General features: G+C 42.4%; 1 protein-coding gene across 1 annotated transcript in view; it reads right to left on the bottom strand.

Moving 5' to 3' along the window:
• The window catches only part of CCDC120 (coiled-coil domain containing 120), a 65,254-nt gene that overhangs the window by 14,655 nt on the left and 33,864 nt on the right, over window positions 1-16,735 (bottom strand). Inside the window, exons 3-5 of the mRNA XM_077463248.1 lie at window positions 12,645-12,717; window positions 10,198-10,331; window positions 7,606-7,722 (exon numbers count right to left, since the gene is read on the bottom strand). Coding sequence (XP_077319374.1) covers window positions 7,606-7,722; window positions 10,198-10,331; window positions 12,645-12,681 — 288 coding nt within the window. The 5' untranslated portion in view covers window positions 12,682-12,717. The remainder of the gene's footprint in view (window positions 1-7,605; window positions 7,723-10,197; window positions 10,332-12,644; window positions 12,718-16,735) is intronic.

Here is a 16,735-nt window from a genome sequence, read left to right as displayed (position 1 = left end):
AATCCAAGCTGACACAGGCTCGGGCATCTATCACTAAACCAAGAACGGGATATCTGGAGATTGATTCTTAAGGCTCTTAACCCCTGTAGGGGTATCTACTTCTGGTGAGTAGGATTCCTGGTGGGGGAGCACAGAAGTCACAGTGAAGACTGAATAGGAAGCACAAAAGTCACTATAAGGATTTTTCTAGGATCCCTTGGACTAATACCATTGAACTTTCATTTTTTTTGGGACTTATTTTTCACATATATATATTTGCCATTTTGCTTATGTTTTATATATAGTTTTTGTTACTCATCCTCAGATTTTATTTTTTATTTTTATTTTTATTTTTATTTTTATTTTTATTTTTATTTTTATTTTTTCATTTTTTTCATCTATTTCACTATTTCCATTTTAGGTGATATTGCACTTCGCACATGTGTTTTTTAGCCTTTATCGCCAAAAAAATTTTTGCATTATTGCATTTTCATTTTTTGTATGCACTAACACATACACACACATATATTTTTTAACCATTTGGGTTCTGGGGTGTGAAAAGCTCACATTTTCAGTTATTTGTTTACATATTCAATTTCCTTTTGGTTTTCACTATACACAGATTTAATATTAATACTGTTTGAGGTTATATACACATATATATATTCTTTTCGGCATTACACACTGGTGGGTACACCTATGTGGCCCCAGTTTGTTCATTAGTGCACGGCATTTTAAATATATATATATATATCTTTTTCACTTTATACTGTTAAAGGGTTTTTCATTACTGTTTGCTAATAGGCCTGTCACCTTTCGGCACTACACACTGGTGGGTACACTTATGTGGCCCCAGTTTGCTCATTAGCGCACGGTACTTTAAATATACATATATATCTTTTTTCACTTGTACTGATAAAGGGTTCTTCATTGTTGCTAATAGGCCTGCCACTGAATGTAATTTGTCGCATCTCAGGCGATTTGACTTTTAATTTCATCAGGTTGCATATGTAGTTTGGCACATATGATCTTTTGGCCTGTATTTTTAACATACTTGAGAATGTGTGTTTGAATAGATATTCTTTAGGGAAGGATCCTAGCCTGTTCTAACATCATTAGTTCCTGATTTTCTACTGTTTTGTAGTATTATTTTAATGAGTCTGATTGGTAATTCCCGTCATTAGTAATTAATGTTTTGGGACCCCTTTTTTCTATGATGGCCTACAGATTTATTACATTTAGTGTTTGATTCAAATCTTTCTTTGGGCGGAGCTGGGGCTTTTCTTGGTGTCCTTAGCTCTTTATGTGATTCTGGGGTTGGCAGTATACAGTGTCATTATAAGTAGGGTGAGAGGGAATACTGTGCTTTTTGCAAAGACCGTACCCTGGCTCCCCATTCATTGATTCTCCATAAGACCCTTTTTGTAATGGAGACCTGTTTTCTAGGTAGCGCCAATTAACCCGATAATATTCTTATAATTTCACTTTTAAAAAGGAACCCTTCTAAGGGGTTTCCTTTCGTCCGGGGGGCAGCAGCCTATGTAGTGTTTTTACATGCAGGTACTTTAGATTCATACAGAGCTTTTTATTTTGATTTGGCTTAAGCCTCTCCTGGTGCTGATTAGCGCGGTTTTTTATATAGATTTTTATTTCTCATTATTTTCTGACCGGTAGCTTCCATGGGGGTTTCGTGGCTAGATTTAGAAGCACCACGAACCGAGGTCTTTTTGGACAAAACTGAGTGACTAGAATCAAATCCGTCTTTTCCTCTCTCAATTTTCTCAGAACCAGTGGAATCAGAGAGAAGGGGGGGGGGGGGGGAAGCGTAGCACAGCTGGTAATGCCAAGGGTGGGCAAACACATCCAGACCTACTGCTTCGTCCCCTCGGTGAAGAGAAAAGAATCGGCTTACTTTTGAATTTTGTTGACTGGCAAAAAGGTCTATTTGGGGAAGACCCCAAGCCTCGGAAATCATCAGGAAGACTTCCTGATTCAGACTCCACTCTGCTTCTATCAGCTTCCGCCTGCTTAGAAGATCTGCCAACAGATTCTGAGAACCTTTCAGATGAACTGCTGACAGTGAAGCTGTATTCTGCTCTGCCCAGGTCAACAACAGACCTCTGCTCCTGGTTCCCCCGCTTCATTATATAGGTTTACTGCGGTTGTGTTGTCTGACAACACCTGAACGTGATGACCCCTCAATCTCCAGTTGGAAGACCTTTGAGCTTCCCCCTTGGACCAGACCCCCTGAGACGTCTGACCGTCGAGGTGAGCCACCCAGCCGCTTGTGTCTGTCATCAGATGCTTGTCCATGGGAAAAACCCAAGAAAGGCCCTTTGACAGGTTTGCCTGTTCTCTCCACCACCAGAGAGCCCTTTTTTTCTTTGTAGAGATCCTTATCTGTTTCTCTAGAGGATCTTGATAGGACCAGTTGAATTGTTCATCTGAAGGGGTCTGGAGTGTAACCTGGCCCACTGGATGACCGGGATTACTGCTGTAAGCAGGCCCAGAACTGCCATGGCCGACCTGACCGAAACTGGCTGGTTGCTCTGCACTTGCTTTACAGCTGACTATCTTTTTTTGCTTTTCTAGTGGCAAGAAAACTTTCTGGAGAACGGAGTTTATGGAATAACCCAGAAACTTCCTCTCCTGCGAGGGTACCACATTTGACTTCTCCAGGTTCAGAAGCCACCCCAGACTTTTGAGGTGAGACAGGGACACCCGAAGATTCACCAAGACCTGCTCCCTGGAGTCTGCAAAAAAAATAAAAGGTCGTCCAGATAAGGGACGACTGAAATCCCCTTCAGTTTCAGGGGTTCCAAAGCCTCCACCATAAATCTTTGTAAAGACTCTGGGGGAGGACGAGAGTCAGAACGGCAGAGCCCTGAATTGGAGGTGCCATACAGAACTCCCTAGATCCACTGCCAGGCGCAAAAACTGTTGGGACGCCTGGTGTATGGGTACATAAATATAGGCATCCCTTAAATCAAGGGATGCCATGAAACAGCCCGGGGTCAATAACTTTGTGATGGAAAAAAAATATCATATCCATCCTGAAATGTTTGTAACATAGTGACCTGTTCAGAATTTTTAGGTTCAAGATCAAATGGTACTTCCCTGAAGGTTTCCTCACCAGAAAAATATGGGAGTAGAAACCCCTGCCCTACTGACTTTTTGGAACTTGGATCATGACCTCTTGCTCTATCAGTTCCTGTAACAGGCACATCATCGCAGAAGCCTTCTTCCGGTCCCTTGGTAAGGCTGTTACATAAAACCTGCTCGGGGGTGGTTCTGAAAACTTCAGCCTGTACCCCTGAGCAATAACGCTTTTCACTAACAGACTTGGAGAAATCGAGCCCCACTGCTCGTGAAAAGCTGACAATCTCCCCCCCACTGGGGTGAGATTGTGACTTACTTTTAGAGGCCTGATCTGGGGGAGATCCAAAGAGAACTCCGCCCTTACCTCTACCCCTCTGGGAGCCCCACTGGCTCTTATGGTCCTGGTCTTTACTCTTATGGGACTGTTGAAGAGCACAAACATTTTTCTTGACGGTTTGCTTTTTCTTAGCCGGGAAGGCCTTTTCCTTGTCAGCTGTCCTGTCAAGAACTGACTCCAAGTCAGGCCCAGGCTGAATTTACTAGGGCTGAAGACCTTGCAGCTAACTTAGACTCAGCTGAAGCGTCCGCCATATACTTGACTGCATTCAAGATTAGGGCAAAAGATTCCAAGAGATCTTTGCAAAATGTACCCGCTTCTACATGGCTTTTTCGTTTTTCCACCGTGCATTCCAGGTTCCTGGCCACCACCGTGGAGGCCATAGCCGGCTTAAGACTAACTGATGCTGCTTTTTTGAGGATGGAGTCAGCTTTTTTGTCCATCGGATCCTTTAAGACTCCCATATCCTCAAAGGTTAAGTCCGTGCGCCTGAATACCTGAGAAAATGCTCCATCAACTCAAAGATTCTTGTTCCATACCTCCGAGTCCTTGTCCTCAAAGGGGAACCTCCTCCTGAGGGACTTGGAGAAAAAAGGGGCTCTTTCTGGGTCCTTCCACTCTTTTTTTTAAAAGAGTGGAATCCGAAAGGACCCTATGCACCGGAAAAACTCTGCGTTTTGTTTCGTCCATCCCCTGGTACATCTTGTAGTGGATTGACAATCGTACCTTTTCCTTCTGAATTTCCAGAGTAGCGTAGATCGCCCTTAAAATGTCGTCTACCTCCTCTAGTGATAGCTTGTACCGAGAGGCCCTGCTATCCTCTTCAGAATCCCTGAGGGAGACAAGAGTACTCCCCCCCTTCATCACCTCATCGTCTAGAGGACGATGCTTTGGGACTAGGCAGTAGGTTCTGAGGTTCAGCCTGCCCTGATGCCCTGGTTTTGTATCAGAGCCCCACCACCAACAGGCAACAAGCGAGACCCCTGAACCATGCTGCATGGTCCGAGTGATGTCACCTCTGACCCTGTAGCGACAGGCCCCCCGACAGGGAGGAACACAAAGACCCATACAACAACCCATAGGGTAAAAAAGAAGGCGCCACTGCACCCCGCCTACCTGGGCTGGACCGGTGCTAGGGGCGTCTGCCTCCGCCATGGCTGTCTTGCCCTCATCCATTCCGCCAAGTAGGACAGCCTGTTTCTGCTAGAATTACGCCATTCCTTTTGAATTTCCCGGCTGCCGCGTCATCAGACCCACGGCGCCAAGCCCCCTTTAGAGGGCCCTGCATCGCCGGACATGACGCACTCGCCGGCCAGGACCTGGAGCCGAACACAGGGATATGCCGCTGACCTGCAGTGACCTCTGCCAGCTACAGAGCCCTCCCTGAGCTAACCAGCGGACTCCAAGCACATGACGCCGGCCCTCACTCCCCTGAGATGGTGAGACCGGGAGCACCAGACCACCCCTTGCCCCTGGAGGGGCTGCTGGCAGGCCAACTAAACCACAAAACACCACCACCGGTAAGCCCACTCTTCCCCGGAGAGAGAGAGAGTAGCTTCCCTGGTTCCAGGCACATGCTTCCACCATGGAGGAAACACTAAAGCCATGGTGGAAGAGGGGGTGTTTTTAAAGTGGGCACGTGTTTCCTAAGAAGGTGGCGCTACACTCTCTCTGCGGTTGTCCTGAAAGACGATTCCAGAGAAAAAAAGTGTCAGTTATGTGCCTGATTTGTCCTTCGCAACATCGCAGTTTAAAACTTCTATATGACGGTATACTGGAGTGTTACTTACTCTTACTATATAACTGTTTGAGATTTCTGTACATGCTTTTTACCTCTAGATAAAAAAGAAAATTTGTTTTGAAAAAAAAAAAAAAATGCAGAGGTGATCAAATACCAAATACCACCAAAAGGAAAAACTATTTGTGGGAAAGAAAAAAATAAATAAATAAAAAAGACAAAATTTTATTTGGGTAGAGTGTCGCACAATTGTCAGTTAAAGGAACGCAATATCATATCGCAAAAAATGGCCTGGTCAGGAAGGGGGGGGGGGGTAAACCTAATGGAGGTGAAGTGGTTAACAGTTCTTTCAAATGTGGCAGAGTAAATTTGTATTTATTTATTAATTTATCTACAGCCCTTTCACAACCACACACTGGTCTTAAGACACTCTCCCTTGTGTTGCTGTAAACAAAATAATAATCATCCCACCATTCAAACCTTTCATTGCTCCCACCCCCTCCCCATCTAAGGCCCCTTTCATACGACAGCCTTTTTTTTTGTTTTTTGTTTTATCAGGCGGATATGGGTGGGCCATCCATTGCCTTCTATGGGGAGATGGATGTCAGCGGAGATCTGTTCACCGACAGCCGTCTGCCATCCGATCCGCTAAAATCCGACTTATGGCGATACTTTCAGCCATCCGTCTGGTGGATCAATGAGATCTGATGAAAGCAGACTGTTTTCCATCCAATCTCCCCATAGAAATCAGCGGGGCTCCGACAGTGTGCAGAGACGGACCTGTCCTCCACCGGCTCAGCAGGGATCAAAGGAGCGATCTCCTGCTGAGCTCCACTAAACGGATCCGCCTCGTGTGGAAGGGGCCTAAAAAAAAACATAGTTTTAAGTGAAAGGACCCCTCCAGTAATACTACTAGTTCCAAGGCCATCTACTCTGAATTATTAATTCTTTAGAAACAAAAAAGGATAATATACTGCAGTTTGTTACTATGGCTTTGATGTGGTAGCTGCATTTGTTTCCTTTTTTCAGGCCAAGTACATTTTTCTCCAAGTACAGAAAACTAGATCAACGCGCATTTTCTGAACTTGCTGAAAATGTTTTTGTCCTAAAAAAATAAAAAATAAATGCAGCCACCACATCCAAGTACTACTAAGCTGCAATATATTACATTTTGTATAAATGTATAAACTCTTCATTGCTGATGTTCATTCGTTATAAGTTCGAATAAAACAATCCGACGGTGTAATGACTAAAATGTTTCTATCACCAATATTCTTCCAAGTGTAGAAAAATCTTGGATCCGAAGTGACCACCACCACGAATACAGGAAAACACATCCAAATTGATTTGCAAGTAATCAAGGTACTCACAAAAGCCATTTAAGCATAAGCTTAAAATCAAGAATATAGATGTGTTGGCAAAGAGATATAGAAAAGCCACCGGCCCGTCCCCCACTCCACTACCCCTTGATGAAGTCCCAACAGATGAAACATGTAAGGGGGTGAGGGGGGGCCGTTTCCTAGCCCTTTAAGAGGTTTGGGATGCTGGCTTATGTGACCTCCATGATTGGCGGTCATGGCGATCACATGATCAGAAAGCTTTTGATCGCAAGAAGCGATTGTGAGCTTTCCGTCAGCCTCCAGTAACTGTAGCGCTCTTGGCACAGCTCCGTCTGTTATTCGGTAGGTAAATATGCGGAAGTTCGGCGCCAAGGCCCACTCTCCGAGAGGCTGCATATTTGCGTACTGTCGGTGTCTAGGGGCACGTGTTTGGAAGATCTTTAAAATTAATAAATTAATACAAGCTTGCCTAATCTTATAGTGAGATAGGCACCCACTTCTGGTTTCTGCTTTCTGCATTCTCCAGTATTAATGATGCTGGTCACTGTGGATCAAAGATTTTTCTACACTTCTATACACAAATAATATTGGTGATGGAAACTTTTTAGTCATTACACGGTTGGATTGTATTATTTGAACTTTTCTCATCTGAAATAAATTTTGGTTAAAAATATTTTTATGTATTGTTTGGAGGATTTTTTTGATCACAGTATTTATTGTGCATGACTTTTAACAAAGAATAAATTATTGAATCAGCGTGGTAATTATTATTTTGTTATATTACATTTTTGTTTAAGTTTAGATATACTTTCATTTGCTTTATCCACAGAATGTGAAGGTGACGGGTGCACTTTACATTGTACTGCACCAACTAAAAAAGTTTAATGGACAGTGTGTACGATCAAACCCAAACCATGGTTTGGGTAGAGTATAAGCTTCAGTAAGTGAGTTTGGTTTGCCGTGAGGACGCACCAATCACACACCATGATGCATTGGTCAGAGAGCTGGGAGAAAATTTTTACTCCGTAGTGTTTTGTAAGGTAAGACACAAGGTATAAAAAATGAGGGCATTTATGGATTTCATAAATTATGAAAAAACTGCAGCTGCTCACTTCTGCTCTGGTAACCGCTGCCGCGGTCATTCTGAATGCTCGCGGCCTCCTTGCGACAGCTGGGGCTCTCTCGCCATATTCCAGGGGGTACTCCACAGGCACCTGTCCCGTCAATTCCTGCTCAGAAAGAAGGGTAACCATTAGTATTATCAATAAAGATTACACAATAAAAATGTATAATTACAGTAGAGCTTCTGTAGTCAGCCATGTGCCAATATGACAATGTACACTGCTGACACTCGCAATCAGAACAAACTTTACAGGCAACTACCACCATCAAAACTGTACTTGTTCTGTCTGATGGGAACACTAAAGTCTTACTCCTCTGGGCCAGTGTCTGATGGGTGAACTTCTATGCGCTAAAGCATCCCACCCCACAAAGACATTTAGATGAGCTTCAAAGGCCAACACATTCCTGTACCATTTTGAACTTAATTGTGATTATTGTTAGTTGTAGGAAAAACATCCAGTCTTTAAAATTTCATTGTAAGGTTTTGCTAATGCTGTACCCAGGATTGTTTCAAACCCTCCATCCTCAACAATCTATACTAGAGCTGCACGATTCTTGCTAAAATGAGAATCATTTCTTTGCTTAGAATAAAGATCGAAATTCTCCCACGATTTTTGTGGCGTAACATCTTTCACATTATACAAAAAAATTTTGCTAACTTTACTGTTTTTTTTTTGGATTTCCTTAAAGTGTATTTTTTCCCAAAAAATTGCATTTGAAAGACCGCTGCTCAAATACAGTGCAACATAAAATATTGCAACAACCGCCATTTTATTCTTTTGCTAAAAAATAAATAAAAAAAATAAAAATATAGATAATGTTTGGGGGTTCTAAGTAATTTTGCTGACAACGTTGTAAATAAACATGGCAGGCTGCCTTTTTTTTGTTTTCTGACAGCTGTCAGCAGAGACCTCTCTGCACTGAATCGGGGAAATGCTGTATTAAGATTATGAGGGGGGGGGGGGGTTAAATCGAGATTTCAATTTTTTTTTTTTACGAATAATCGTGCAGCTCTAATGTATACCTACATAACCCTCGTCCCTCCATTAGGCGACAGGTGCTCAAAACACAGAAGAGTATGTTACTGACCCCATGTCATTGTCAATCAGTGTTCTATAAAAGGTACATTTTTTTACTCCGACAACTCATAGCTTTCATGGGACATTCTGTTCTCTCCCAGTAGCTAAATTAAGTGTTGGAAAAGCAAAATGGCAGTATGTGCTGCTACAAAGGACTGCATTACAGTAGGCCAGATAGTTTTCCCCACATAGCCAAAGCAAAGGTAGACTTTAAAGCTGAACTTTTGGTAACCAGCTAAATATGCAGTCAGCAAAATTTGTTAAGCCAGTCTTGTGATTTTGGCAGCCTTGTCAGAGAGCCCAGCCAAGTCTGTGTTCACAATGCAGACAATGTAGTTAGCAATGCAGCCTGGTCCAGGACCAGTTCCAATCTGACTGGGCAATGATGGAGCAGCAATGCTAATAAGATACGTTGTGCTGCCCCCTCCTGTAAGTGACCGCACAAAACAAAGAAGGGTGCTGCTCCTCACCCTTTCAGTTTGAATGTCGCTGTGCAAGGGGTTACAATATCAAGACAGATTCAGGAATTTATACTCGCCATCCAACCTGATGGAGCTTGAGAGGTCCTGCAAAGAATAGAAGAAGCTGCCCAAAAATAGGTGTGCCAAGCTTGTGGCATCATACTCAAAGACTTGAGGCTGAAATTGGTGCCAAAAAGGTACTTCAACCAAGTGTTCAGCAAAGGCTGTAAATTCTTACGTGCATGTGATTTTTGTTATTTTATTTTTAATAATTTGCAAAGATTTCAAGCAAAACTTTTCGGGTTGTCATCATGAGCTATTACTTGTAGAGTTTGGAAGAAAATAATGAATTTAATCCATTTTGGAATAAAAAAAAAAAAAAAAAAAAAAAAAAAAAAAGCACTGAATACTTTCGGGATGCACTGTATATTACTTACACAAACACACACGGTGTGACATTATATTTCGCAATGCCCATGGTGCACTATGGTGGCGAATGCCGGTTCCCGCATCTAATCTCCCCCACAAGCAGTTCCCACTGCTCTCTGCGAACCTCTGCGGGTGTCAATACAATGTTCATGACACACCCAGATCGGTTCACAGATCGCAGTGCAAACTGTGGATTCGTACAGGAATCAGATCGCATGGACGTGAACACTCATGCAATCCGATTCCAGTGTGAAAGTCCCTGCAACTTTTTTGTGCAAATCCAATGCAAGTTCAGCCATACAACTGTATGGCTGAACTCGGATTGCACAGACAACGCATGTGATAGACACAGCAATGTGGGTGTGAATCACATGCGATGTCTGTGTTCACATATGTGTGAACCCAGGCTAAAACTAAAAGACTGAGGGGCAGCACTCTGCTTTGCGCTATCACTTTTAACACTGTGAACATGCTTACAAGTGGGGACAGCACAATAATGTACCTCATTAGTGTGAAACTGATCATTCATATTTTTTTATTTGAATTATGCAGAGATATTCCATGGCCCACTTCCTATAACAATACAGAATATGCAGCTTAAAGTTGTACTCACGGCTTCCTGCAGACACAGCCTCCGCAGCTCATTCACTTTCTGTCTCAGCGTCTCCTGTAGATCTCGCTGTTTGTCTGCAAGTTCCGAGATAAGGTGAGCTCTCTGCTTGGAGGAGGTATCAAAGGGGGCCCCACCTGGGAAGGGAGCAGCAGTAACATAATAAAGTTATGGGGTCCAGCTTTGCAAATGACACGTCTCAGGGTTTCTGGAGACCCATTACTGTCACCGATTGGTATTGTAGCAGAATATGGACTGAAGGAATGCATACCCTGCTACAACGCGTATGGCCCTGTGATGACATTATGCTGCATCTTTGTTATAATAGCAAAACATAATTGCTTTCTAGGCGATACCAGTATTCTGCTTTATAAAGTAGAGTACTCCGTCAAGCTATACAAGGAACAGGTCAACATACATTTATACCAAAAATGCGGGACAATCACAATATGAATGTTCCTAAATGGTCTAAAGTAAATTTTTTTTTTTTTACCTTAAAACATTCCATGCATTTAGGGGGGAAAAAAATAATCTGACTACCTATCCTACCCTCCCCCAACACTTACCTGATGCTCGTCACCGCTCCAGTACTGCTCCTCTTACTTCCTGGTCTCACAGGAGACATTGAGAGCTGCAGGAGCCATAGGCTCATGCTATGGTCAGTCAAAATCCTGTTAGGAGGGAGTATGAACAGGGCTTACTGCCTTTGTGTGCATCTATGGATGCATACAACCCAGCTCAGGAGCATGTGAGCTCAGGAGCATGTGAGCACAGGTGCCTCCACAGCACCCAACTTGTAAGGGGGCACTTGGAAGAGGGTAAAAGGGCCACTCTGTGCAATATATAGGCACAGAGCAGCTAAGTAGAACATATTTTTAATTTTACAACCTTAACCTAGAATATACATTTTAAAGCACATACTAGTTTACCAGTCTAAAGAACAAGTTATAGGTTATATATTATGGATGACAAGTGAATTAGTAGCACTATCTCCAATGTTGCACTTGAAAGGGGACCTTAACATTTCATTAAAGTGAAATTACAGCCCCGTTTTTTTTTTAAATGGGATACAACCTCTGTCCAGCTTAGAGTGCGGTTTATGTTCCCATTAGTAAGGTGAGATGCCCCATAGACACAGACAGCAATAAAAGCCTGACAGAGGTTCTAACCTTTATTCATACCATGACTTAAAGTGATATTAAATTCTTATTTAAAAAAAAAAAAATAACAAACATGTTCTACTTACTTGCTCTGTGCGATGATTTTGCACAAAGCAGCCCAGAGCCTCCTCTTCTCTGGTCTCATGCTGGCCTTCCTGGCCCCTCCCTCATGTCTGGTGTCTCCACAGCAAGCAGCTTGCTGAGGGGGCACCCAATCAAGTGCGCTCCCGAGGTGCAGATCTGGGGGTCAATTCGCCACGGCTTGGCCCCACCACCTTAGTCTCTTGATTGGTTTACTGGCTGTGATAGACCGCAGCGGGAGCCACTGCCAAAAGCCAACCTGGAGTGCGAGTCCATGGAGAGCCAATTATTATGGATATTGCTAGATCGAGAGGAGTCTAAGGTAAGTATTAGGGTGACGGGGGGGACGGGTTTGCACACAGAATGTTTTTTACTTTGATGCAAAGAATGCATCAAGGTAAAAAAAAATGTTGTGAAAACCTTTAAAAAACACCCCTTCCTCTTTGTTATATAGAGAGGAAGTGTTTTGTAGCTCACAGAGGAAAGCTGATAACGTCGCTTGAGATAGCAGTTCAATGCACTGGAATTTACAGGAACGTGAGAGTTCTGTCAAGATGAAGAGTTATTTTTCTGTACACGTAGAAAATATACATGGCTGGAAAAAAGAAAACGAATGCAGCAGCCACATCCAAGCCTGATAAGCTACTAATATTACATTTCTGTTCTTCAGTTTAGAGCAACTTTTTTCAACCAGGGTGCCTTGGAAAAATGCCTAAAAATTATATACAAGTGAGCAGGTTGGATAAAGCCTGCCTTTAGTGATACAAACCCACGGGTTTTCATTATGCACCATTACAACTTTTTAGACATCGGCATCCTAACAACCAATGACATCACCAGTTGATAAGCAGGATGTCGCCCACCTCCACAGCATCCTTGTGTGACCTTCCTCCACCTCGCTCCCTCAGCACTGGGGGTCACGTTAGCTGACTGATGGAGAGAAATTGAGGGTGAAGAGAAACATTGGACTACTAGTCAGTACCAGTGTGAAAAAGTGTATTTGCTTTGGAATAACAGCCCACCTCTAACTTTGGGAGTCCTACATGTGGCTGTCGCTGCATTGTGTAAACCTATTAGAATATTTTTTTTTACATTGGAAGTGTAGTACACATATGTTAAACTGGAGCCCACTTGGTGGTGTATATTCTGACTGATGGGTAGCGCGCACGCACACACACACACACACACACACACGTGGCTAAATTTTACCTGTTGTGGAGATTCCGCAAGGGCCTTTCACCTCCATGTTTATTATTTGGCTTCTAGCAGTGCTGATGGAAGCCTAGAGTGAGAAGACAGATCGGTCAGGAACAGCACTTGTAGGCTGGGAGACTTCTCATGGAATATTACAGTACACAGGGAGAAATGCAAAGTGTCATTATGGCAAAGTAACAAAAGCAAAAAAAAAAAAAGCGCTCAGTACACCCTTAGAGTCTACAGGATTGCAGTACGTTTGGTTTACATGCTTAAACCTTTCTTCGACCCACTTACAAAGCCCACTAAGCATGTTTTGGCAACACAAAGTGCATGATGTGGTCTGACATGTCAATAAAGCTTATTTGAATTGAAAATGAGGCAAGAGAGGACTTTGGGGGGATAAAAGAGGGTCGGGGACCAATAAACTTCCAGTAAATTCACCCCCCTTCCCTGTCCAGGATGCCAAATGCCTTCCCTGAAAAATAATAATAATGGCAAATGCAAAAGAAGACATCTGGCTCCAGCTTTTGCCCTGGTTATACCTTTGTAAGCACAGCAAGACATGGTTTTATATGTGTTAATGTGTGTTGCTTTAGTGGAACCCATAAAGGGGTTCTTAACGAGCGTTAAGTTGCAAAATAAAACCAGACATGCAAAACTAGTGGGCAGCACAGCATGCAGAGAATTCACATTTGTGCACTGTAGTGCGATGCGGCACTGGTCTGTTTGTTAAAGCCCACTATTTTGTAAAACTTTCTGAACACTTCTCTTTTTACCTGCGTTCTGTATTTTTAAATTGTAATTTATACTGTGAAAGCCCCGAATGTGGATCGTGGTGCTGTTCAGAGTGAATGACAATGCACTGCAATGAACATATATTTCACTCTGACAACATTAGCCATTTATGAACTTTCTCTGGACAATTGTTAAACTCTTTCGTTATATTTTCATAAAAAAAAAATAAAAAAATTTTTTATAAAAAAGGTGCCTTCTGATTGAGGTGTTGTTTTTTTAAGAGGCACATTTTAAATTCACGTTGCTTATTCTAATGATTGGAACCCCAACACACTAAATAAAATACACATGCACTGCAGAGCACCACGACACATGGTAACACACTAGTGCACACTGACTATTTAATTGCTGATTTTCGACAAGTTTACAGCCTATTTAAATTAATGGGGTGCCTTATTGCAAAATAAATTAACATACCATGCATGTGATGAGATGCCTTTGCAAGTATGAATGGGCAGCTACTAGACTGTACATAGATACATGTCTGTGGACACTCCCGCACACCTTCTTGCCAAGACTAGAAAGCATTTCATCCTACAATTTCTCTATGGAGTTCCAACGCCAATATCCCCTCTTACATGTATTGCTGCTATTAATATATATTGTGAAGAACTGGGTGCCATACAGAAATGAACAATAAACAACTGAAAATGAACCTGATTATAGAAAGCCTAACAGTGCAATTTCCTGACGCATACAGTGTGATGGCAATTCAAGTGCTGATTGTGTTTGGAGATGCAGACACTAACAGGTGTTGAGATGCAAATGAACACAAAACAGACTGTAAAAAAAAAAAAAAAAACAAAAAAAAAAAAACAAACACAAAACCGCCCAAAGCAACACAAAAAACAAAACAAAAAAACATGTGTCTGTAGGCTAGAATAACGAATCCTAAAATCGGATAACTATTTTTTTCTATTGTATTTTGTAATTTAAAAAAGGGAGAGGCCACTTAGAATTGACATTTCAAATCATAGATGAAGCCTCTCCCTTTTGTTTGAGGCTGTAGGGAGCCAGACACCCCTCTCCATATCTGGTGGCCCCGGCTGAAGTCTTAAGATTTTGGACTCCGGTCTACTCTCAGATTCACTTGGTCCCGTCAACCACCTTGGGGAGCCTTGTTGCACAAGCCCATCCAGTCATTGGCCAAAGACCAGAGGATCCTGGTGGGGTTAGTCTTCCTGGCAGACCAGAGCCAAGGCCTGGTGCCAGCCATTTCTTAATTTAGCAGGAGGTTAAACAGCACCTCATGGGCATTATGGTGCATAAGAAGCTCATGTCCACCCTCCTAGATACCCACGCCAAGTTTCTGAAGGTTTGGGACTCTTGGATAAATTGCATTGACCACTTGGGTCTGGATCACTACCTGCGGTTGAGGACTCTCTCCCCAGGCAAGATTCCCTCTCTTCCTGGTGGTCTTCTCCCCCTTTTTCCTTTGCTCTTCTGTCTCTATTCCCTCCTTCTGGGTGTACAACTACATAGGCAACACTTTTTCCCCCCAATGGATTTGCCCACACGGTATTAAATTAGCGCACTGTTTGACGCTGCCCTCAGTTGGAGGAGGAGTCTAGTTATGTAACCCTGTGGGCTTGTTCTTATGTCTTGGTCTTACATGTTGTAAAATTTGTTACCGCTGCCTCTCGTTTTTATTGCACCCCCTCGTGAATTACTTTTTTTCTTCTTGTTGCTCTCAATAAAACTCTTTGTAAAGCAAATTATAGGTGAAGTCTGAAGTCAGGGGGGCCTTTGAGATTCCCTGTGCTATGGCCAGAACAACAGAATGACTTGTATCCCCTAAACAGCATGGATGGCTTGTGTATTCTGATAGCCAGCACTCATGGTTGTCAAAATACCAAAACAGTGACTCAATTCAAATGAAATTTGTATGTTGCCTGCTTTAATAAAGCCACTGCAATTTCTATTTGTTGTGTTACCCCCTTACAAAAAAATATGACCAGAATCCAGAGAGTTGTCACATTAAGAAAGCTAAAATCAGGCAGCAGGTAGGACAGACCTAAACAGTCTTCAGAACTTCTGGAGCTGGAAAGTGTTGTCACCCTCCAGCAACACAGAACAGGGTAGGTGGATGACCGAAAGTGCAAAGTGAAGCAGAACTCCAGGCAAAAAAGTTTTCTCCGGCATTGGGAAGAGTGAGGAAGGACTGGAAACTCATGTTTTTTTTATTGCTGTCTGTATCCCCATTGGGGAGATCTTCCATCGTTTCCTCTCCTCACAGAGAACTCTCCCCAAAGTGAAGGAAAATCCACCTCTGACAGCAGCCAAAAGAATAAAAGACTTAATTGGAAGAATAGCTCACAGCTTCTCTGATAAGTCGACCATTTTAGATTTCAAATCACTTTCAGTCCTGGTGACAATGGTCAACAGGAAAAAGTGGGCGAATCGCCCCAAGTTCCAGCCTTACTAGTCCCAAGCACCTGTATTGAGATCATTTGCCGGACTAGTTCGAGCCTTGTCCTACTCTAGTAGAGTAAAATACTTTAGAGTTAATTTAATATTTAGATCTTTTAAAAGATAAAACAAGTTCCTATAAAGTCCTCAACTCGTATAATTAGCTCTTTGGTTTCAGTTACTCTGAAACAAAGGCAATCCGTTGCTAGAAGGACCTATGACATCACTCAGGTCCTGTAGCCACACACACATGAAGCAACATGCAGACTACACCCTTTGTCAGAATCCGGCCTGTATGACACAGGAAAGGTTACAGCTGAATCACACGGGGCAAACACTGGGAGAAGGTATGTGACAAAAAGGGATTGTTACTAAGCCTCTGATGGCCAAATCACCATCCCGAGTGGTCAAAACATTAACCAAAATAGAAAAAGAATGTTCTGCACTGCCTCCCAAAAGTGTCTTGTAAATCATTAAACACAATACATTCCTTTGTTTACACATCACAACCTACACCTTTATGTAAAACTATTTCTAAAATGTAACTCCTTCAGTTCACTCAAACGGTTACTATATGTCTTTTTATTCAATCCATCAAGACTGCTGTAACATTTTTCCAAGCGTCCTTATATGTGCCTATGGACATTTCTTACTGTATAAATCCTGTGTCAACATGCGTTTTGTGTTGTGCAGAAGACTATTCACAGTACAGATACAATATAAAAAATAAAATAAAAAAGACACTGTACTAACATTGCATAGTTAGTAAAGCAGCTCCTCTTGAGCGGTCAGTTTTTTTTTTTTCGTTCAGCCCGCTGGGTTGAACGAAAAAAAATAAAAAATAAAAAAAATAAAACGAACAAAACCTAGTAGTGTGTACCAGGCTTTAGACTGGATTC

This window comes from Lithobates pipiens, unplaced genomic scaffold, assembly GCF_037356315.1.
Source record: "Lithobates pipiens isolate NorthernLeopardFrog02 unplaced genomic scaffold, aLitPip1_a1.2 Scaffold_3, whole genome shotgun sequence".
In the NCBI taxonomy this organism is placed as follows: Eukaryota; Metazoa; Chordata; class Amphibia; order Anura; family Ranidae; genus Lithobates; species Lithobates pipiens.
This window is presented reverse-complemented; position numbering and strand designations above follow the sequence as displayed.